This window comes from Drosophila persimilis, unplaced genomic scaffold (genome assembly GCF_003286085.1).
Source record: "Drosophila persimilis strain 14011-0111.01,24,50 unplaced genomic scaffold, DperRS2 tig00000002-arrow-pilon, whole genome shotgun sequence".
Classification (NCBI taxonomy): Eukaryota; Metazoa; Arthropoda; class Insecta; order Diptera; family Drosophilidae; genus Drosophila; species Drosophila persimilis.
In genome coordinates this window covers 10,059,913-10,080,882 of record NW_020825289.1, presented here as the reverse complement: position 1 = coordinate 10,080,882, position 20,970 = coordinate 10,059,913, and the positions used below count along the sequence as shown (strand labels likewise).

At 45.0% G+C, this 20,970-nt stretch overlaps 8 protein-coding genes and 1 pseudogene across 8 annotated transcripts; 4 read left to right on the top strand and 5 right to left on the bottom strand.

The window, feature by feature from the left end:
• Positions 1 to 597: 597 nt before the first annotated feature.
• Positions 598 to 1,282, bottom strand: LOC6590828. The gene is made up of 2 exons (XM_002016446.2): positions 1,254 to 1,282; positions 598 to 1,122 (listed from the first exon to the last, which is right to left on the bottom strand). The coding sequence occupies exons 1-2, from the start codon at positions 1,280 to 1,282 to the stop codon at positions 639 to 641; spliced, it is 513 nt and encodes a 170-aa protein (XP_002016482.2). The 3' UTR covers positions 598 to 638.
• Positions 1,283 to 1,447: 165 nt separating this feature from the next.
• LOC6590827 lies at positions 1,448 to 2,048 on the bottom strand. Its single transcript, XM_002016445.1, has 2 exons — positions 1,980 to 2,048; positions 1,448 to 1,924 (listed from the first exon to the last, which is right to left on the bottom strand). Exons 1-2 carry the CDS (start codon positions 2,046 to 2,048, stop codon positions 1,448 to 1,450), a joined length of 546 nt encoding a protein of 181 aa, XP_002016481.1.
• A 488-nt stretch (positions 2,049 to 2,536) lies between these two features.
• Positions 2,537 to 2,974, bottom strand: LOC6590826. Its single transcript, XM_002016444.1, has one exon. The coding sequence runs from the start codon at positions 2,972 to 2,974 to the stop codon at positions 2,537 to 2,539; it is 438 nt and encodes a 145-aa protein (XP_002016480.1).
• Positions 2,975 to 9,288: 6,314 nt separating this feature from the next.
• LOC6590824 (peroxiredoxin-6) lies at positions 9,289 to 10,231 on the bottom strand. The gene is made up of 4 exons (XM_002016442.2): positions 10,149 to 10,231; positions 9,715 to 10,089; positions 9,584 to 9,659; positions 9,289 to 9,515 (listed from the first exon to the last, which is right to left on the bottom strand). The coding sequence occupies exons 1-4, from the start codon at positions 10,229 to 10,231 to the stop codon at positions 9,387 to 9,389; spliced, it is 663 nt and encodes a 220-aa protein (XP_002016478.1). The 3' UTR covers positions 9,289 to 9,386.
• A 948-nt stretch (positions 10,232 to 11,179) lies between these two features.
• LOC6590823 lies at positions 11,180 to 13,545 on the top strand (annotated as a pseudogene).
• Positions 13,546 to 15,400: 1,855 nt separating this feature from the next.
• Positions 15,401 to 16,334, top strand: LOC6590822 (40S ribosomal protein S24). Its single transcript, XM_002016440.2, has 2 exons — positions 15,401 to 15,459; positions 15,733 to 16,334. Exon 2 carries the CDS (start codon positions 15,743 to 15,745, stop codon positions 16,136 to 16,138), a length of 396 nt encoding a protein of 131 aa, XP_002016476.1. The 5' UTR covers positions 15,401 to 15,459; positions 15,733 to 15,742; the 3' UTR covers positions 16,139 to 16,334.
• A 253-nt stretch (positions 16,335 to 16,587) lies between these two features.
• LOC6590821 (zinc finger Ran-binding domain-containing protein 2) lies at positions 16,588 to 17,842 on the top strand. The gene is made up of 3 exons (XM_002016439.2): positions 16,588 to 16,794; positions 16,896 to 17,194; positions 17,248 to 17,842. The coding sequence occupies exons 1-3, from the start codon at positions 16,697 to 16,699 to the stop codon at positions 17,703 to 17,705; spliced, it is 855 nt and encodes a 284-aa protein (XP_002016475.1). The 5' UTR covers positions 16,588 to 16,696; the 3' UTR covers positions 17,706 to 17,842.
• An 8-nt stretch (positions 17,843 to 17,850) lies between these two features.
• Positions 17,851 to 19,158, bottom strand: LOC6590820 (28S ribosomal protein S15, mitochondrial). The gene is made up of 3 exons (XM_002016438.2): positions 18,948 to 19,158; positions 18,750 to 18,883; positions 17,851 to 18,411 (listed from the first exon to the last, which is right to left on the bottom strand). Exons 1-3 carry the CDS (start codon positions 19,151 to 19,153, stop codon positions 17,909 to 17,911), a joined length of 843 nt encoding a protein of 280 aa, XP_002016474.1. The 5' UTR covers positions 19,154 to 19,158; the 3' UTR covers positions 17,851 to 17,908.
• A 185-nt stretch (positions 19,159 to 19,343) lies between these two features.
• On the top strand, positions 19,344 to 20,908 carry LOC6590608 (cyclin-dependent kinase 9). Its single transcript, XM_002016437.2, has 4 exons — positions 19,344 to 19,584; positions 19,648 to 19,732; positions 19,791 to 20,048; positions 20,111 to 20,908. The coding sequence occupies exons 1-4, from the start codon at positions 19,406 to 19,408 to the stop codon at positions 20,795 to 20,797; spliced, it is 1,209 nt and encodes a 402-aa protein (XP_002016473.2). The 5' UTR covers positions 19,344 to 19,405; the 3' UTR covers positions 20,798 to 20,908.
• The last annotated feature ends 62 nt before the right edge of the window (positions 20,909 to 20,970 follow it).

Below are 20,970 nucleotides of genomic sequence, written 5' to 3'. Positions count from 1 at the left end.
TCTTGGGGGACTTGTCGACAACTCGTTTGGGCCCCAGAAACGCACAGCATGCGTGGCAAAGACGCTGGATGCCGCACACCCAAGTGAACACTGGGAGCCTTGCTAGAGCCTGCTAAATCGTTTATAACCGATTTCAGGTAGAGCAGCCCGGCCAGGCAAGACGTGCAGGCATCCGTGACACAGTAACAACCCAAAACACACACTGAGCCCATAGTGGCGTGGGTCATGCCATGGCCTGGGCCTGGGCAAGTGGCTGGGACTACGTGGCATTATAAAGGCAACTGCCACGGCCACTTGCGCACGTCGCAGTCAGCAGAGCAGAGCAGAGCAGGGCAGGGGAGAGGGGGGCAGAGCTGTGCTCCATATCCGGACAGAGCATGAGACATTGGCCATGGCTGTGGCAGGCGAGGCTCATAAAAAATTAAAATGTTTACGCTACATTAAATGCAAAGAAGGCATTGCCGTCAAATTATGATTTCGCGAGTGGCACACACACAGACACAAGCGCACACGTGACCTTACGACCCCACCGGGAATAAGTGCGTACCACGTGGCGTATGCGCAACGCAAGGAAGCATATGTACCTCGAGGGTTAGAGACAACTAAACCAATTTGCACACCTCCAAATGCAAATGTGTTTATTTTATGCGAACAATTCTGTACTTCCAGAGCATTTCCATGACAAACGGCTGGCGGCTCTCGGCCATTTTTACCCTCATGGAGAGCTGAAAGCGTCCGGGCGGATGGAAGGAGGGCAGTACCGCCATCGCACCCTCGTTCTTCAGAAAGTACACATTCGGCTTGATGGGGCACTCAAAGAAAGTGCCATTGACCACCAGATGCTTGTAAACGATGCCGAAAACTTTGCTCATTAGGGGATTCCTGAGGAATTCGCACCCGTTTATGTTTTCAGTCCTGTACATCACTTTCTGGGTCTTCAGCACCTTCCCGGTGATGTCAATGGAGAAGGCAGCGGCCGGCCGGGCCACGCGGAAGGTGTAGAGCAGCCCAGCGTCGGGCACCTTGCGAAAGTACTCCACATAGTCGTGATCGCAGAACGTCTCGAGGGACTCCATTATGAAGTTCATGTTTCCCTTCCTGAAGACAAGCGGCTTCTGAAAACTAATAGGTTCAGCAATGGATTGAGGAAACTTCTGGCTAATTATACCTCCTCCTTAGCAACCACAGCAAGGAGACAGGGAAGTACAAGGACACAGAGGCAAACACGAAAACCAAATGCCATGACAACGTACAATCGACTGGCATGTATCGTCATTTGCATTGCGGCTATTAACTATGCCATTAATGAGCAATTAATTGACCCCCAAACAAAGTCATTCAGCCAGAAAACAACACTCTTGGCAAAGAATGGTCAGAGAAAACCGGGGCTTATATACATATGTTCATACATACTCGTATGTATAGGCACTGCTCGTGTGGGCAGGCTTTATTTGATGCGCACAATGTTGTATATCCAGAGCATTTGCATCACAAACGGGCCCCGACTGTTGGGCATCTTGAGCCGCACTGTCAGCTGGTAGCGTCCCGTGGGATGAAAGCTGGGCAGGATTTCCACTGTGCCCTCGTTCTTCAGGAAGTAGACACCCGGCTGGATGGGGCATTTGAAGAAGCGGCCGTTGACAATCAGCCGCTTGTAGACATACCCAAGGACCTTGCTCACCAGCGGATTCTCGAGGAACTTGCAGCCATCCAAGTTGTCCAGCTTGTACATCAGCCGCTTCGACTTCTGCACCCGAAGAGCGATGTCAATGGTAAAGGCAGGTGCCAGCTTAACCACCCGAAAGGTGTACAGTGATCCCTCACTGGAAACCCTGCGGAAATACTCCACGCTTTTGCCGTCGCAACTGGTTTCCAGAGCTTCCAAAACTAACTTTAATCTTCCATTCCGGAAAACCGACGGCTGCTGTGGAAGAATGAAATTGGAAGACCGACCATCGTGATCTCGAGAAGAGACAAACCTCCTTGCAGGCCACAGCCGAAAGAAGGCCCAGAAGAGCCCACACCCATCTGCCAGAGCCAGCGATCATGTTGGACTACCCCCTACAATCATTCGTCCATTCAGTTTTGATCCCATCCCATTGATGGGCTATTAATTGGCAAATTAACAAGCGACAAGACCAGAAAATTGCTCAATTTCTCTGTGCCAAGTCAGGTGAGTCGTTGGCTTTTAGTGCCATGCCATGTATCCTTCCCCTGTTCACCCTTGATTGATGAGCCATTAGTGGTAATCTCTACACGAGTAAAACATCTATTTAGCACAGCTAACCATCTGATGGGTTGATGAGTCCACTTTGTACTTAATTGGGGACACGTTCCGATGGAAGCGAAATGGCAGAAACAACCACTAAACAATGAATGTTTGAATGTTGAATGATACATTACTTATAAGACAATATGATACCCTCTCAGACCTGTGTTTGTTGTGGTCCAAGCATAAGAGATTTTTAGGCAGCATTACTGCTTTAATTATTTGCTTTCTGCGCATTTTAGCAGCAATTATCATTGCGACAACAAGTTATTTCCTCATATATCGCCAGATGATTTCAATTGCAAAGGGTCCGCCGTAGACCGGTTTCATTCGCACAGACACGTGAAAGGTCCCAGCCGGAAGATACTGCGACACCAAACCCGTAGTAGCCCCGTTTTCGAGGTAGTAGATTCCCGGCCGAACGGGACACTTGATGTGCGTGGTGTTGCCCACGATAGCATCGTACCAGCGGGAGAATATCCGAGAGATCACGCGATTGTTTAGAAATGCACATCCGTCGAAGTTATCTATCTTATAGACGACCCGCTGCATCACCTCGTTGACGACTCGAATGTCCATGAAAATGTTTGTCATCGGTTTCGTTAAATTTCCGAGTACGCCCTTGGATTTTCCAGGATCCAAGCCAAAGTATTCTACGTAATTTCCATCATAATTAAACTCTGTGGACAAGAGCGTGGTCTTCATTTTGCGGCCAACACCCTACAAAATGCGAAATCGTCAACGCGGAGACTCTTGACGTGTCCGAATAGTACATACCGCGTCCTTGGCTTCAGTTATCATAGAAACCACACAAATACACACCAAAAAGAGGGAAGAGCGTTGGCCAATCATAGCTTCAACTGAATGTGTACTAAGCGTGGTTCATCCATCCTCTGGCCGAGGCAGCCTCAAACTGCTTCCCCACTAAATAAGCAATTAAAAACTCATAAAGATTATCGTCAAAAAAGCACTCTACAAATAAAACGATTGGTCAAAATATTTAAACGAGTTTCCCTTAAATCAAATTATTCACGTATCCCTTCTCGGTGGCCACCTTTCGGTTTATATTTTTTTTTAATTCCTGTCACTGAAAGGACAGTCAAAAAGAATGACAAGAGCTGCGGCTATTGATTGATTTTCGGTGAATTTCTTTTTCCACTGGTTTCTATTTGATGCAGTCGAGGAGGGGTCGGGTGGTTGCTGCCAAAATCGGGATGGAACAATGACAGTACAGACCAGAGTGGTTTATTCTTTCGTTAGATTGTTTTCTTAGTTGAACGAAAGGCGGATTTGATACCAATTTAATTTAGCCCGAATATACGAGTACTTGGATTTTTACTGACTTCAAGAAATACATTCTTGTAAAAAATTAGTTCTAGAATCAGATTTTTATTATAGATTTCAAGAGATTATTTTCCACAGTGTATACCCTATGTATATATACGAGTTTTTTATTTTTTATTTTACTCAAACATTCAAGCAATATAATTATTTGGAATTAAAAAAAGGGGGCCAATCGCTTACTGAAAGTGCTTTGATCCCATTCCGAGACCTAGATTAGCTGACCCCAGAGTCCAAGCCTCGCAACGGTGAATATTGCATAATTCAAGAGACTCCGGGGCAGGATAGCACCAACACCCAACCCCCGTCAACCTTCGACCCTCGACCCTCTACCACGCATTGCATGTCAAGCGGAAATCGATTCATCGATCGCCAGCAAGAGGACATATGTACATATAAAGTAAATATGGTAAATCGGTTTGCCAATTGCAGTTGGCGAGCGTAATTAACGTTCTATTCCGGGCTCAGTCGGTTGCCGCTTAGCTCTATGTATTGAGGGATGGGTCTGCCACGCGGCGTATGCGCAATGCCGCCACCGTGGCAGGTGGCAAATGGTCATCTTTACTTACCTTTCGCCATCGTCGTTGAACGAAAAATCGCCCAGGAGCAGATCTCGGAACCGATAACGAGGTTGGATAATGCGTGACATGTTGCTGTTGCTGTTGCTGCTGTTGGTGTTGATGGTGTCGGTATTGGAGGTGTTGCTGCTGATGTTCGTGGTCGCTATGGGCGGCACCTTCAGCTCAGTGACAGCTGCCGTAGTCGTTGCTCCAGCCCCGCTAGCCGCGCCAGCCTCGCTACTCTCTTGAATATCACTAAAGTCTGTCACATTAATTAAACACTCATTGGGGGCTGCGTATCCGGCACCTAGCTGTTGCTGCTGCTGCTGCTGCTCCTGCTTTTGGTCCTGCTGCGGTTGCTGACGCCTTCGTCCTGGCAACGACCCACCGACGAGCTCATCGTCACGCGGCGCACTTGTGCCCGTCAGCAAGTAGCCGCCACTGGCCCGGTTGGGCCGCGGCGAGCGGAGGCGCGTCCACAGATTGGCGAGTGTCCTTCTGTACGCACAATGCCCCAGACCCTTGCGTGCTCCGCGCACCTGGAACCACTTCACAATTCACAGGGCCCTACCGCTGACGGCTCTTTAATTAAACTGATTGCACGGGCAAATTTATTGGCATACCAACAATCTCGCGACAGGTGCTTGCTCAAATATCGATCCCAGCTCGGTCATGGTTCTGCAAAATATTGAAAGAAACAAAATGTTACTCCATTGCGACGTTAAGCAGGAACGCTGATGATGATTTTCGAAAGGTGATGTGGTATTGAAATTACTAAATGAATGCATAACCGTTTTCAGAGGCACTCGCTTTGTTGTGCTCCTATTGTTGCGCTCGGCCCCTGCCGTGCTGAAAACCCATTCATCTCGACCTATAAATCTCGACTGTCGGTGCCGCATTCTCGTCAAAGAGCAACAAATTCAATTCAAACAACACACTTAAACAAGGACAAAGGACGAAGGACTGCGAAAACAAACAAGCACACAGACAGTTGGACATATGAGTGTGGGTGGGCAGGAGCCTCAGCATCGGGCCTATTATTTACAGGCAGGCAGCCAAATCAAATCATCTCTCAGACAATGGACGGTAGGAGATGCTGGCAGTGCTGGCTACCACTTGAGCCACTCGCTCTACCACTTGTTGTTGTCTGTTTGTGAAAAATTTACGCGATTATTGCCGCCAGGCGCTGCCGCTAGAGAACGAGCCGCCAGCCCCGAGCCCGAGCTGGCTCAGGTGCGACGTGCCGTACCTTGCCGTACCTTGCCGTTCCGGTGCCTGCTGGAAAGCGCTAAATAAATTTCCCGTGCGTTTGTTTCGCACATTAATTAGATTTGCTTGGCAGTGTCCTTCTTCCTTTCAAACCTGTCCTCTCCATTCTTCGGCATATTTATATGCCAGCGAAATATTTTACTTAAAGTGTTTTTTAATTAGTTACAGCAAATTAGCGCTGGCGAAATTAACAAATTTGTATCCAGCAGCTGCCTTCGGTGCGGGTCTGGCTCCGTCATTAGTCACGGGAGTCGTTGGCAAATTAAATTTTCAATTAGATTTATAGTTTTCCCTTCGCATTAAAGTTTTAGTCCGCACAGGCGGAAGTTTCAAGCTAGTCCATGCAGAAAACAGATTGAGAAAAACTTCATAAAGTGATAAAGTGAAGCGTGGAATTACATATATTATATCGTATTCCAGATAGGAATGACTTGGATGATTGGTCCCCATTGGCGTTGGGTACATACGAATTAAGGAAACAAAAATTAAATCTATTCTATAAAATTATATCCCATACATTATCTAAACTCGTTATTTAATGCTATTAATTAGTAGCTCAAATTCGATATCTGACTGTTTTTCATATATGTAAATGGATGCTGTCGAAAAACTTGTAAACTACGAGTACAACCAGCAAATACTCTGTTAAATAAACATTTGAAAAGATTTTTCTATTTGCCAACAAATGGACAATTCGAATGAGTGTGGATATTGTTTTTGTATATATGTACACGTATTTTAAATATTGACTGTTTTTATGTAACGAAAGCGTGATTATATTTAGAAATGTAAATGCTGCTTTGAAATGCGTAAACGCAATCTTTTCGAGTAAATTTCTGCGATAGGAGGTAACGGATTCTACATCAATTTTACATGAATTCTACACCGCCAAATTCCACCCAAAAATATGCTTTACAAAGCAAAGAAATGCAACAAAGTTTAAGACATGATCGTGTCGTCAGACTGGTATTTACATGTAGAGCGCCTGTTATTTACATGTAGAGAATCGGAGTAAAATGTTGATTGAAGTTATTAGGCGAAAGAAAATCCAAAAAATATATATATTTTTGACAATCAGACACATCTTCGATCAAAATCGAACCCCTTAATTATACATAATCCATAAATCAGAACTGTTAACGAACTGTTTAAATACACATCACTTTGCAATAATCTAGTTTCACTGTTACTGCTGCATCATGTACATACATACATATGTACATATGTATTAGTAAACGGTTCAATTTGCTCGGATTTATCAACATTCTAATGAAACCCCACCAATGATTTGTTTTCGCTAGTTATGGGCTGTGTTGTTTTGTGTTGTGTTAAATGGATAATAGTAAATGGGGGATTTCCCATTTAATTTCTAATCATTATTTATGGGGATGCCACCGCATTAAATGAGTCTGCCCTTTGTGGTTCGAATTTGAGTATGGGCACAATGGGCTCGCAATACATAATATCTTAATTATGTTTCTGCCGGCACACAATGGGATGGCTGTGAGATGGATATTTTTGGGGTTTCTTGATTTATAGACGACTGACTCTGTGGGCCGAAAAGCGGACAGATAACAAATTATTGTTCGCCTTGAACAGGCAGGAGCCAAGGAGCGCCGACGGGACACAGTGCATCCATTATACTTCCAAAAAAGAAAAGTTTCATTTTGTTTACCGGTAGGGGATTGAGTTGGGGAGGGGGGAGGGCCTTTGGCTCATATTTTCTTCGCTTGTTTATGCGTGCTTGTGTGTGAGTTTTCATCAACAATAATTACCCAGACGCGCTCTCGAGCCTACCTACGCCTGGTCTCAAGCCTTTCGCGTGTCGTGTCTCTCTACGTGGACCCTAACCTGTTTGGCCTTAGTTTCTCATCATCATCATCATCATCAGGACCATGGCAGGGGGAGACATTTTGCTGTCTTTGTTTTTCTTGAGCTTTATTATTCTTTGTCCTACACAGTGTCCCACAAGAAGTCGCACAAGTTGTCTCTGGCACAAGTATTATCCAAGGGACCCCCGAGCTGCTAAACAAGTCCCACATCCGCGGTGGCGCCACGCTCTCCCACCTCTCTCCGTGCTTCCACTTGGTATTATTATTTTTTCGTAGCTTTATTTTCTTTTTTGCGGCACTTGGAATATTTTATAACAAAAACTTGACCCGCTTTCCGCATTTCCTTCAGCGCACACCTCTCTTCGTGTTCCCCTGTTCTTCATCAACCGCCGACTTATTGTTTTATCATTGTCGCTTCTTCAGCATTGCCTCTGTCTCCATTCCTCTTCCTCTCTCTATACATATATCTGCCTCTCTCTGCTCACATTGTCTCTTTCCCTCATTCCTTGCGTCCACCTCCCCTTTGGATTTGTTTAATCCCAGTTTTCTTGCATTTTCCTTTTTTTAAGCTGGGAAGCGACGCTTAATTAAAATTAACATTTCATGAAGGGCAGGTGGAGAGGTTGGGAGTAGAGCTTTCAAAACAGAAAATAAAATAAAAGATTGTTTAATCGTTTTATAAATATTTAAGGCTTATGCCAGGACGATCTGGCTGTCCGTCTGTCTGTCTGTCTGCCTCACCCGCCCTCACTCACTCACCGCCATGGAATTTGGTCCCTTTGCTGACTTTTCATTTTTCAGTTACAATTCCCATCCCCGGGCAAAATGATCTCAGATAAGCTGGAAATTATATTTTGGTGTTTTATTCATTCCCAATTTAGGTGAAAAGTGTGATGGTCCCAGATTAAGAGATTATTTATTTGTCTGATGTTTAATTGATTAAATGAACTACACTCTAAATGAGAATATTTGCAATAAACTAAAAAATACTATTTAGTGCACATATTATTTTAACCATGAGTGTAAATTTGAAAGCACCCACGGGAGATTTCACTGGACGAGTATTTGTTTATGTGACAGTCGTAATTGAATGCATTATTCAATGGAAAATGTTTTTCGTACCTTTTTGTGGCTCTTTAACACTTTGCCGGCCATTGCGACTGGCAGCCGGGGCATGAGCGGCGGAGATGTAAATGTCTTGGCATATTTTATGAGAACAGCGTGGAGCGAAACTTTTTCGGCTTGAGGCTGTTGTTGCATTTATCGTTACAGATGGACACAAAACTTTTGTGGCCCCTTAAGGTTCTGCAGAGCAGAGGTCGTTCAGCGACACGCACAAACGATCAGATCACTGGGGGCTAGGTGGAGTGTTAAGATGATTTGTTCACTGCTTCACATGTTTGGGTTACACTCTCACTCCACGCACACACGCACGTTTACACTCACTCACCGACAGTGAGAAACACTCCCACGGCAGAGTGATGAAGAATACGCGGCGGCAGGCAGGTCCGTGTAGACAGAGGAGAGGAGATAAACAGAACGAGAAGCGAAAGTGGTTTCCTTTGTAGTGTAGTTTGCCTAAAAGGGAGGCGGCCGGCCTAAAACACGGAACGCACAACAAATAAGCCTCAACTCGAGCTTTGTCCACCGTTATTCGCCTGCAGAACGACCACACGCGCTCATCGACAATTTTGAACTGCGGACCAGGCGCCAAATGAATGAAAGAAGAATGAAAGAACGAAACAGGCGGCGTGCGTGGGAGGCAGCCCTTATCAAAAACAGATGACTCTAAGCTCAGCTGGCAGAAAGCTTTTGCGAGCAAAGCTCTGCTCCACAGTAGCGGCCATTAGGCTGAGGTCAGCTCAGCTTCAGCAATTCCGTTAGTTGGGTTAATATAATTTCATGGAACAAAATTGTTGAACAGTTAGTGGTAAAGATTACGACAACTCATACAACAGCAGCTCCAGCATGCCCATTGGCTTTGGTTTTTTTTTTTTAAATGCATTAACACGGCTCATTACGTAAAAAAAACTAACTTTATTTGATTGTTTTACGGCACAAAAGTAAAGAATGAAAATGTGGAAATACAAATATGTGAGAGGACTATGAATGGCTCTAATAGTTCTCGGTGGTGCGTACGTAGTTGACGCCGGAGGGCATGGAGACCTTGTCAAAGCCCTTGGGGAACAGCTTGTTAGCCTCCTCGTCTGTGACTGTGGGCAGGATCATGACCTTGGTGCCGGGCTAGGGGAAAAAACATATCACAATCAGTTTGGAGATCCCTCAGCTGGCTCAGGTATACGAATACTCACAGTCCAGTTGGCTGGAGTGGCCACCACCTTCAGACGATCCGTCAGCTGCAGCGAGTCGATGGTCCTCAGAATTTCACTGGGAATCAGATTGTTAGAGTGGACATTGGGGGAATCTTGGAGCGGATACTCACTCAACGTTGCGGCCAGTGGACATCGGGTAGAACATGGAGAGTCGCACCTTGTGATCAGGGCTTATGATGAACAGAGCCCGAATGGTCTTGGCCACCTCTGGGTCCTTCTTCTGGTCCTCGTCCAGCATGCCCAGGCTCACGGCCAGGTCCCGGGTAGGGTCGGCAACGATCGGGTAGGGAAAGTCGCCGGGAATGTCCAGGCAGTAGCTCTTGATGTCGTTCACCCAGTCCACGTGCGAGTTCAGAGCGTCCACGGAGTGCGCCAGGCACTTGGTGTTCCGCTTGGCGAACTCGGGCTGGTGCACCGCGATGCGTCCCAGCTCAGTGGTGCAGACGGGCGTGAAATCGGCCGGATGCGAGAACAGAACCACCCATCTAGTAGGTATTCGGTATTTAGTGGGAGTGGAAATGAATGCGATTTGGATGCAACTCACGAGTTTCCCTGCCATTCGTGGAAGTTGATCGGCCCCTTGGTGGTGTCGGCGTGGAAGTTAGGTACAGTCTGTCCCAGACGCATTTTGCACTACTTTTAGTTAATAAATCTCACTACTTTTAAATCTTGTTTAGCTCGCTTGCTTGCTTGTGCCTCCACTGAATACCCATGGAGCGGCGTCGCCTGCTTTTATATCCGACAGACTGGAACCTGCTCGACCAGAGCGAAAGAGAACGACACAGAGGGAGAGGGAGTAAAGGCGAGTACGACGCTGCCTTATCGCATGTTTATGGTTGTGTATAGATTATATAGAATAATAAGCGATTCTAAGCAGCTGTGCGCGAGAGGGGGTATGTATATGAGACCTCGTGCAAGGCCTCTGTACCTATAATAATACTTATACTGAGGCCTTTTTTCTGTTTCTAGCTTGCCTCGCCCAAAACGAGAAACAGAAATTTCTGGACTTTGTGATGAAACTCGTGATGGAATGCAAAAGTACAGTTTCCTCCTCTTTCCTATATTTCCTATTCGATTCGCTTCGAATTAGCAAAGATCCCGGAATTTCCTTCAGGAATTCCATCGCCAAACAGCTGTGGAAACAGCTGATCCTCTCCGGCCCGTAACCGGCTCCAAACATAAACAGAGAGTCCAAAGCGCGAAAGAGAGCTGTCGCCTTTGCATTGGTGTTGGTGTTTAGCCTACAATTACCAATACCAGCTCACTTTTCCGCTCACTACACATCGCTCTCCCACACGGACAGTAAGCGTGCGTGACAAAAGAGAGCAGCGCGCTGTGTGAAGGTGTTGGTGAGGGATTGTAGAAACACGCACACTGGCAAAGGTTTGCTCTCTCCACGGGTCCACGGACAGGAACGAGCCTCCTGTTTGGTGGGTTTCTGGGCAAGAGCGAGACATTTTGTGTGCCTGTGTGGGTGAACTTCATGGAAATCCGCCACACTAGTAAAGAGCGCTCCCCGTTGGGTGTTCACGGATAGGAGCATTCGAGTCTTGGCCAGACAGAGCACTGTGTCAGAAGGCGAAAGACTGTTCCAAAGAGATCTTGTCCCAACTTGGGAGCTGTAAAAGTGGAATGGAAACCTGCAAAGCCGACACTGGATTGTTTCGGACAACGGATACCCAGCTGGTTAAATGGAGTCAACACCGAAGATGGAAATAAGACCCCCAAGTGCTGGATAGGGATTCTGAATGACATTTGGAGGAGACTTCCTCGGCTTACACGTGTAACCAGTACAGTCTAGCCATTTAGTAGAAATTTATACAATTTCAGACTGAAATTCAAGACGCAAAAACATTTGGTTCCATTGTAAAGTCCCTGGTTATTTTCCACTCGCCTCCGTTATCGTCGTCCGACGCGTTGTTTGTCAGAAAAAACAACAACAGTGTCATTCCAGTGATGAGAGGGACGAAAGATCATAGTGTAGTGGTTGAAATAAGTTGTTTGCGTGGGAGAGGGAGATGGAAAGAGAGTATAACGAGTTGCCGTAAATGAGTGCGGAGAGAGTAACTAACGAAGAGAGAGAGACAGCGATAAGAAAACAAACAAGTTTTAAACAGTGATGCCGAATATAGCTGAATCAGAGATGCAAGTAAGTCAAAACAAGCTAAAATCTATTTTAAATAGCTTAAGTAAATTTCGTTATATTTCAGGATATTACAGAAGAAGAGTATTACCGACCCTGTCATATCTATATATTACCTCGAACAGGAGTACAAGCCGAGGGAGTGGAAATTCTGGAGAATCATATAGCTATGTCAGCTGTAGGATCGATATTAGCGGGCATTAAAAAAGCATATAAAAACTTTGGTTCCAAAAGAAAGTTCAACAAATGATGATTTTCTACTGCTCCGGCAAAGTGCTCCGAAGGCTTCGTCTCCGTCCACGCTGCCTGAGAGGCGTTTCCCAGCTGGACATCGGATGTGAGATTTTTGGGGAGAAAATGAAGTGGCCGCTGGGGATCGCACCCACAGCAATGCAGAAAAGGGCTCATCCCGATGACGAGTTGGGCAATGCAAGAGCTGCCGGACAAGCCGGATCCATCTTCATTCTCAGCAACCTCTCGAACACATCGCTGGAGGACTTGGCCGCCGGCGAACCCGACACCTTCAAATGGTTTCAGTTGTACATTTACAAAGACCTGTAGGCATGGGGTCGCTTTAGGGTCTCATTACCTGAGTATTATTAACACTTGTGTGGGTATGGCTTTCCGAACCCAGCATGATAACTGAGAAGATGATACATCGTGCGGAGAATTCCAACTTCAAGGCTCTCAGCCTGACCATTGATGCCCCGATCAACGGAGAGCCGATGCTCGGAACAACTTCAGCTTACCGCCACACTTGACTTTGGCCAACTTCCAGGGTGCGAAGGCCGGCGGCGTGGCCCCACCATAACGGGAACCTCTGGCATTAATGAGTACGTGGCCGGCCAGTTGGATCGCACAATAACCTGGAAGGACATCCAGTGGCTGAAGAAAGTCACTCGTCTTCCCATCGTCGTGAAGGGGATATTGACTGCAGAAGACGCCGTACTCGCCAAAGAGTTTGGCTGTACCGGGATCATCGTATCCAAACAAGGGGCGCGTCAATTATACACAGTCCCAGCCTCAATAGAAGCCCTTCTGGAAGTGGTGAAGGCTGTGGGCCACGACTTGGTGGTCATGCTGGATGGGGGCATCATGCAGGGCATTGATATCTTCAAGGCCCTAGCTCTGGGAGCCAAGACAGTCTTTGTCGTTTGTGTTGTTTTCCTCGGCTGCATCTTCGTGTCGGTGGCGTACGTGCCTCGACCGATATTTGGGGATGCGTCGGCTTTGATGAAAGGCATCCGCTGCTGGCGATCGGTGTTGCATTACATGAGGGAGCTAGGAATGTGATACTCCTTAGTTTTATAACTAGCTCTGATTGGTCCTCATGAGTGGCATGATTCTAAAGAATCGATTTCTCGAGAGTGGCGTGATTCTGGCGTTCATGAATCAATGGGGTCCATTGTTTATATTAGTGGACTCTAGCTTGGAGTGTGGGAAGAATCAGTTATTGATTCTTGAGTGGTGTCCTGTTACTTTTGTGGATGGGGTGAGTGAATTGGACATAAACATAATGTGTATGTGAAGTGGAGAATTGTGGACATGTCACTATCAGCCAGGCTCCGTTTTTCACATTCACAAAAGTTTTCCGATTTACTTTTGAAATCACATATATCTATATTATTGCACTGCACTAAAATTAAAAAAAAAATATTTATATCATATTTTCCATCTAAAAATAAAGAACGAGACAGTATAGAAGATCCGCTCTTTACTTAATGAAAGGGACGAAACTCTCAAATATTTATGTATTTTCAGACCTGTAAGGATCAAACGGAACCTTGAACCATTGTAATGACTGTTCTTTCAAAACAATCATCCGTATATTTGGAGTGCGATGAGGGAGTTGCTAAAAAGAAATATTAAAGTCAATAAAGCCCGGGAAACCATGGAAGTGACGGTCAGGAACTAAGTCGAAGCATTCCTATGTGAGCATTCCTATGTGTGTATCCAAATCATAGAATATTGATCATGCACAGAGAACCATTGTAGACCAGTGGGTATTAAAGTACACTCTACGAAAATGAATAATTGAATAATTTTTAAAGCAGTTCAGGTGAAAGATATCGTAAGGAACGGAAAGAAAAAATAGAAAGGATAGAATGGATATACAAGAAGAATTTACAACCAGGATTTTCTACCATTTACCTCAAGTCGTTGAACTGTTTAAATAGAGGGGGCTTAAGTGAGCTAGGTTCGTTTTTACTCTATATTGTTGAGGAATAAAAATTGATGCAAAAACTGTGAAAGTCAAGTATTTAAAATATGGCAGTCAAGTAGAAAATAAGTTCATTAATTGGATACAAATTTGTGGGCAGGGCTGAGGGTTCTATCTAGCTAGTAATATTCAACGGAATATAAAAAACGAGGAATTTGAATAATTCGTCGGTATATTTTGGAAATTAGACCGTAAGCTGCGATATTTATTTGAATCGGAAATAACCGATATGCAACAATGAGTCTCATTCCAAAATGTTTCTGGGAATACCCTGGGAGAAATGTGTGTTATAGAATTGAGAACATGTTTGTCATCTCACGTTCCAATTAATGCAAAAACAATTTAGTCTCTGTTGTAAACCTATTTCAATGATATTTTGCTGCTCATCGTCTTTCTACAGATACCAAGAACAGGTATAAGGATATATGTATATATATACAAGTTAATACTCATATGCCCGAATATGTCTAAAACATATCAATTTGGGGAAAATGTCTTTATTAATCACGTTTTAAAAACAGTTTAGATGCCAGTATTAAATTAACGAAATAGGGTATGCAAGGCCTATACACGCATCATGTCTTCAAATACCAGCAACAGTGCGACTGTTTTTTTTTGTGAACTATTTTGTTTAAACCTTGTTTTACAATAAATACAATAAAAGCAAGTAATAAAAATAAGCCAGTTAAGTAGAAAATTTATTCATTAATCGGTTAAAATTATGTGGACATGGCTAAATGTTCTATATAGTTAGTAATATTCCACGGAAAATCAAAAACGAGGAATATGTAAAATATAATAGTAGAAATAGTATTTTTACGGTATATTTTCAAAATGAGACCGTATATTTTGGTATATTTCTAAGAGTCGGACGGTATATTTTATCGATAAGTGCTACCATTTCCCTTTCTAAAAATTTATTTATGGTATATTTTTAAAATGAGACCGTATATTTCGGTATATTTCTAAGGGTCGGACGGTATATTTGATAGATAAGTGATACCATTTCCCTTTCTAAAAATATATTTACGGTATATTTTCAAAATGAGACCGTATATTTCGGTATATTTCTAAGGGTCGGACGGTATATTTTATCGATAAGTGCTACCATTTCCCTTTCTAAAAATATATTTACGGTATATTTTTAAAATGAGACCGTATATTTCGGTATATTTCTCAGGGTCGGACGGTATATTTTATCGATAAGTGATACCATTTCCCTTTCTAAAAATATATTTACGGTATATTTTTAAAATGAGACCGTATATTTCGGTATATTTCTAAGGGTCGGACGGTATATTTTATCGATAAGTGCTATCATTTCCCTTTCTAAAAATATATTTACGGTATATTTTTAAAATGAGACCGTATATTTCGGTATATTTCTCAGGGTCGGACGGTATATTTTATCGATAAGTGCTACCATTTTCCTTTCTAAAAATTCGCGTTCGCAGTGAGACGTGTTTAAAGCGTTTTCGAGTGTTTTAATAGGTAATTATAGCCCCAAAACAGGTAAAAACGAGCCCGAAGGACCGTGCTAAATTCTGCACATGCCTGCGGACGAAGGTAGCGGTCGTAGAGTGTGCGTAAACAAGTGCCGCGAGCAGCGTGTCACACGTGGAGTCTCGAGCTGGTCAGCGGAGCATTCTCATTGCAGTGAGGTTATGTTGATTTGCACAGAGACAACAACAACTTGTGGTGGCAAACCATTTGCTAGAGTATTTGTGTAAAACGTTTGACTAATCTGTGGATTTTGTGTTTCAGCTCCGTCAAAATGTCCGGTACAACCGCCACAGTCCGCACCCGCAAGTTCATGACCAACCGCCTGCTTGCCAGGAAACAAATGGTCTGCGATGTTCTGCACCCGGGACTCTCGTCGGTCAACAAGACCGAGATCCGCGAGAAGCTCGCTGCCATGTACAAGGTGACTCCCGATGTCGTCTTTGCCTTCGGTTTCCGCACAAACTTCGGTGGCGGCCGCTCCACTGGCTTTGCCCTCATCTACGACACCCTGGACTTTGCCAAGAAGTTCGAGCCCAAGTACCGCCTGGCCCGTCACGGTCTCTTCGAGCAGAAGAAGCAGACCCGCAAGCAGCGCAAGGAACGTCGCAACAGGATGAAGAAGGTCCGTGGTACCGCCAAGGCCAAGATTGGTGCTGGCAAGAAGTAAATTCTCTGACAAATCCTGAGTGCGTGTGTGTTGTCGGCCTGCTGGAACGCTCACCGACAATTCCCAAAAGCAGCTGGTTATGCGTTAGTTACACCTTTACACCAACAAACAAAGGACGAAACAAAATCAGTGTTTACTTTTGGAGCGGCTTTTGTTTGTATACTAAGTAAATAAAACTCTAAAAGTAAATCGTGAATGAACTCATTTGAAAATATTATATGCACAACACCATTAAAAGTATGCATATATGTAGTATATTGGCGAAAAATGTTCGAAAAGGAAATCCAAGTCAAATCTGTGGATCTTAATGGTAAGGACATTGTCGGAGGGGTGGAATGGCCAGCAGTGTGACCGGTCGGTTCTGGTACAGATCTATCGATATTTGCATCGATTGTGCTATCGTCTGGCAACGCTGTGCATATTTTTTTTGTTGGAAAATCTTCAACCGGATTCGTATACAGAAATAATTGTATAAAAGTCGTTTAAATGCTTCAGCTCAGGCTAAGAGGGTTCTCCGAGCAGTAAGTGGCATTAGAGAGGCTACAATCGAGCTTAGATATGTCCACCAATTCCAATGGGAGTGGCGGAGCAGCGGGCGGCACCAGCAGCAGCGGCGGCGTCGTCTCGCCTGGTGATTGGATTTGCCCAGATTATGAGTGAGTGCGCGTAAAGATTGAGGGAAACGCGAATACCCATGAAGCGCCAGGAGACAAATTCAATAAATTGTGCATTTTGATATATTCCCACGACTTTGCAGCTGTCGGCATCTGAATTTCGCGCGCCGCACGCAATGCAATAAGTGCAATCACGACCGTGATAGCATTGATAAGCCAGAGCGCGACCGTGACCGGGGCAATGGCAGTAGCAGCAGCAGCAGCAGCTCCAGCAAGAAGAAGCTGGGCACCGAGATCGGCAAAGCGGCAGCGGACAAGTCGCGAGGGCTCTTCAGCGCCGAGGACTGGCAGTGCGCCAAGTGTGCAAACGTGAACTGGGCCAGGCGGCAGACCTGCAACATGTGTAATTCGCCCAAGTTTACGGACTCGGAGGAGCGAACTGGTAAGCTCTATGCAGAGCACAATCCAAATAAGCTTGCTAATTACCGATTTTAGGCTTTGGCGGTGGCTATAATGATCGCGGAGTTGTAGAGTACAAGGAACGCCAGGAGTCGGACAGCGAGTACGATGAGTTTGGGCGGCGTAAGAAGCGGAAGAGCTATGAAGAGCGCGATGGGTCTAAGCGAGCAAGGAGGGCCAGTGACGCTGGGGAGGATGAGGAAGAGGACGACGATGATGATGATGGGGATCTGTCCAAGTACGATCTATGGGGTGACAATGAAGTAACCTCATCCGAAGTCAATAACAAGGAGCCGACGGGCAATGGCAGAGACATCAAGGAGGGCAAGCGGACCTCACGCGATTCCCCATCGTCCGTATCATCCTCGTCCTCGTCTAGCTCGTCCAGCTCAAGCGACTCGTCATCGTCGTCGTCATCCTCGAGCAGCTCGACCAGCAGTGGGTCCACCAGTAGGCGTGGCAAGAAGAGCACAGCATCGCCCAGCAGACGTTAGCTAAATTTTATTGCGTTTCTCTTCACTTCTTTCCGAGGGGATATTTATTTGTTTATTTATTTACGTTACATACTCTGCGCTGCCCCCGATCATGACATGCTAAATAAGGTCAAATTTATTCTAAAAATTATAATAAAAGCCATAATTTAAGAACAGCAGCATTTACATTTATTGTAAGACACCATAATATACAAAAATTGGGCCTAATTGAAGCTATCCTCGTCTTGTTTTTTGCTGGTAACAGCCGCTGCCGCATCGCGTTGCTCTATCAACAGAACCAACTCTTTCCTCGACTTCTCGATTTGCTCCTCGGTCACCGTCAATGGAATATCGCACGATATTTGCTCTTTTCGTATAAATTCCATTTTACGGATGGCATCTTCTAAGAAGGGTATTTTTTGGGCCTGCAGTTCTTTATGATAGGCTTCAAGTCGTTGCTCCTTCAAGTTTTCGCAGTAGGCGTCGGTTAACTTCTGCAGCGACTCCTTGCGGGTGATCCAATGGAAATGTGCTGGCGGTGGCTTGTATACCAAATCAAGCTTCTCTAATATCCATTCGAAGCGGGGATAGTCCCAGCGTCTCAGATATTTAAGGAACTTCTTGCGCTTATCAATCAGCTCCTTGAGCCGCACCTTAATCATCTTGTCGCGGGGGTGCTTATCCATATGCTCTTGATAACGACGAATAATGGCGGTCATGTTGGCCACTAAAAAAGGACGAATGTTATATTGGTCACTATGCAGAAGCACTTGAGGAAAAAGTAAAACCAGCTAGAAAAAAACCCAAATACAAAACACACCCATAAAATCTGGCTGAACTGGGTACCTAACTATTTTATGGAGAGTGCTTTCCTGCAAACTACCATTATCTCCTACCTAGGGTTCCTGCGTATACCCTGTCATCGTATGAGAAACATTTGCATTCTATTTAAAGCGAGAATTTTAAAGAATATAAGTCAGTTTTCAGTTTCTGAACGGTTGACTAGCATGTAGCAAGGTGAAAATATCCCGGTGAGCTCTTAACCTTTGATCATTTGATACCTACACTTCGACTCCATCGATCCGTAGTCCTGGGCATGTCTCTGCACTTCCTTCACCATCTGATCGCGGTAGTAACGTGTCGTCAGATGGTTGGCGCTGTTGCACAGCTTAAACAGGGATTTAACCGTATCGTCGGCACTACAAAAGCAAATCAACACTACTTAATACCTTCCGCATCGAATTGTTTGCCAGACGCGCTTACTTTTCCAACTCCTTGCAATCTCTGTAGTCCAGAATAACTTCGTCGGCATTCAGGGGTGGAAGCTTGGAAAGATCTCCGCTCTTTTCTGGCTTAATGCAGGAGATCTTCTCTGGGCGCACCCATTTGATTTTTAGGTCCGACTTAAAGGCATATTCACGAATAAATTGGCGCGGCACAGCCTGCGCTATATTTAATAGTTTATTCATTAATTTCGGTTTTTATTTTTAAGTGGTCGATAGGTTATATCACTTGGCCAGTGTACACAAACAAACAGAAAAGTATAATTGTGTATCAGCTGTGTATCGCAGAACCATCGGTACTAACATCGATATCTTCAGCATGGTGTGTCCACATTTAACTTGGAATAAACATCGAGGCCACCAAACCACTAATTGTTGCGCTCCTACGTTTCGAATTGATTTGTGACTGTGCAACGTGAAAATTTTTGATATTTGACCATGGCGCACATGTCCCACATGTTGCAGCAACCGTCCACGCCCTCCAGCGTGGCCTCAACTTCGTCGCGGACCATGTCGCTGATGGAGAAGCAGAAGTACATTGAAGACTACGACTTTCCCTACTGCGATGAGAGCAGCAAATATGAAAAGGTGGCCAAAATTGGCCAGGGAACCTTTGGGTTAGTTAATTAGAGCATTTTTGTACATATCCCTATAAAGGATGCATTTTTTGTGTATTCCAGTGAGGTGTTCAAGGCCCGGGAAAAGAAGAGCAACAAAAAGTTTGTGGCCATGAAAAAAGTGCTCATGGACAACGAAAAGGAAGGCGTGAGTGGACAAATTATTTCACAGCGAATCGGAAACAATATATCTTTCTTCTGAATAGTTTCCCATCACAGCCCTGCGTGAGATTCGAATCCTGCAACTGCTGAAGCACGAAAATGTGGTCAACCTGATTGAGATCTGCCGAACGAAGGCCACAGCCACCAATGGTTACAGGTCCACTTTCTATTTGGTCTTCGATTTCTGCGAGCACGACTTGGCTGGGCTGCTGTCGAACATGAACGTGAAATTCAGCCTCGGAGAGATCAAAAAGGTTATGCAGCAGCTGCTGAACGGCCTCTACTACATACACAGCAACAAGGTGTGTATGTCATTTATTATGATGGCACGAGAACTCCATCTTTTGGCTGTGCTATTTTCCAGATTTTGCATAGAGATATGAAGGCTGCCAATGTTCTGATTACAAAACATGGAATCCTAAAGCTGGCAGACTTTGGCTTAGCACGCGCATTTAGTATCCCAAAGAATGATTCAAAGAATCGCTACACAAACAGAGTGGTCACGCTGTGGTATCGGCCGCCAGAGTTGCTGCTGGGAGATCGCAACTATGGTCCGCCCGTGGACATGTGGGGCGCTGGCTGCATCATGGCCGAGATGTGGACACGGTCTCCCATTATGCAGGGCAACACAGAGCAGCAGCAGCTGACTTTCATCTCGCAGCTGTGTGGATCGTTTACGCCAGACGTTTGGCCAGGAGTGGAGGAACTGGAACTGTACAAGTCCATTGAACTGCCAAAGAATCAGAAACGGCGCGTCAAGGAGCGCCTGCGTCCGTATGTCAAGGATCCCACTGGGTGCGATTTGCTCGACAAACTCCTGACTTTGGATCCCAAGAAGCGCATTGATGCGGATACAGCACTGAACCACGACTTCTTCTGGACCGATCCCATGCCCAGTGACTTGAGCAAGATGTTGTCGCAGCATCTGCAGAGCATGTTCGAGTATCTGGCACAGCCGCGACGCAGCAATCAGATGCGCAACTACCATCAGCAGTTGACCACGATGAATCAGAAGCCGCAGGACAACAGCATGATTGACAGAGTCTGGTAGAATATGTTCTAAAACTAATATATATCTGTAAGATTTTCCCTATCAATAACTATAAGCACTTAGTTAGGCTTGAGGTATACCATACAATAATTATATTTCATTTGCAACTGATATCCCCCTATTATTTTTTGATTTTCTAAATATTTCCTTTCGGGGTGATATGTACACACTGG

What these genes read in the sequence shown, in the direction of transcription:
- LOC6590828 (XM_002016446.2), bottom strand. Translation starts at nt 1,282, where the DNA reads ATGCAAATGACGATACATGCCAGTCGATT. An exon ending in ACGATACATGCCAGTCGATT is followed by an intron (nt 1,123 to 1,253) that starts GTACGTTGTCAT and finishes TGAACCTATTAG; the next exon opens with TTTTCAGAAGCCGCTTGTCT.
- LOC6590827 (XM_002016445.1), bottom strand. Translation starts at nt 2,048, where the DNA reads ATGATCGCTGGCTCTGGCAGATGGGTGTGGGCTCTTCTGGGCCTTCTT. An exon ending in CGGCTGTGGCCTGCAAGGAG is followed by an intron (nt 1,925 to 1,979) that starts GTTTGTCTCTTC and finishes ATTCTTCCACAG; the next exon opens with CAGCCGTCGGTTTTCCGGAA.
- LOC6590826 (XM_002016444.1), bottom strand. Translation starts at nt 2,974, where the DNA reads ATGAAGACCACGCTCTTGTCCACAGAGTTTAATTATGATGGAAATTAC.
- LOC6590824 (XM_002016442.2), bottom strand. Translation starts at nt 10,231, where the DNA reads ATGCGTCTGGGACAGACTGTACCTAACTTCCACGCCGACACCACCAAG. An exon ending in TCCACTGGCCGCAACGTTGA is followed by an intron (nt 9,660 to 9,714) that starts GTGAGTATCCGC and finishes TCTGATTCCCAG; the next exon opens with TGAAATTCTGAGGACCATCG. An exon ending in CCACTCCAGCCAACTGGACT is followed by an intron (nt 9,516 to 9,583) that starts GTGAGTATTCGT and finishes TTTTTCCCCTAG; the next exon opens with CCCGGCACCAAGGTCATGAT.
- LOC6590822 (XM_002016440.2), top strand. Translation starts at nt 15,743, where the DNA reads ATGTCCGGTACAACCGCCACAGTCCGCACCCGCAAGTTCATGACCAAC.
- LOC6590821 (XM_002016439.2), top strand. Translation starts at nt 16,697, where the DNA reads ATGTCCACCAATTCCAATGGGAGTGGCGGAGCAGCGGGCGGCACCAGC. An exon ending in TGGATTTGCCCAGATTATGA is followed by an intron (nt 16,795 to 16,895) that starts GTGAGTGCGCGT and finishes ACGACTTTGCAG; the next exon opens with CTGTCGGCATCTGAATTTCG. An exon ending in GGACTCGGAGGAGCGAACTG is followed by an intron (nt 17,195 to 17,247) that starts GTAAGCTCTATG and finishes TACCGATTTTAG; the next exon opens with GCTTTGGCGGTGGCTATAAT.
- LOC6590820 (XM_002016438.2), bottom strand. Translation starts at nt 19,153, where the DNA reads ATGAATAAACTATTAAATATAGCGCAGGCTGTGCCGCGCCAATTTATT. An exon ending in GATTGCAAGGAGTTGGAAAA is followed by an intron (nt 18,884 to 18,947) that starts GTAAGCGCGTCT and finishes TTGCTTTTGTAG; the next exon opens with TGCCGACGATACGGTTAAAT. An exon ending in CGGATCGATGGAGTCGAAGT is followed by an intron (nt 18,412 to 18,749) that starts GTAGGTATCAAA and finishes GTCCTTTTTTAG; the next exon opens with TGGCCAACATGACCGCCATT.
- LOC6590608 (XM_002016437.2), top strand. Translation starts at nt 19,406, where the DNA reads ATGGCGCACATGTCCCACATGTTGCAGCAACCGTCCACGCCCTCCAGC. An exon ending in TGGACAACGAAAAGGAAGGC is followed by an intron (nt 19,733 to 19,790) that starts GTGAGTGGACAA and finishes TCTTCTGAATAG; the next exon opens with TTTCCCATCACAGCCCTGCG. An exon ending in ACTACATACACAGCAACAAG is followed by an intron (nt 20,049 to 20,110) that starts GTGTGTATGTCA and finishes GCTATTTTCCAG; the next exon opens with ATTTTGCATAGAGATATGAA.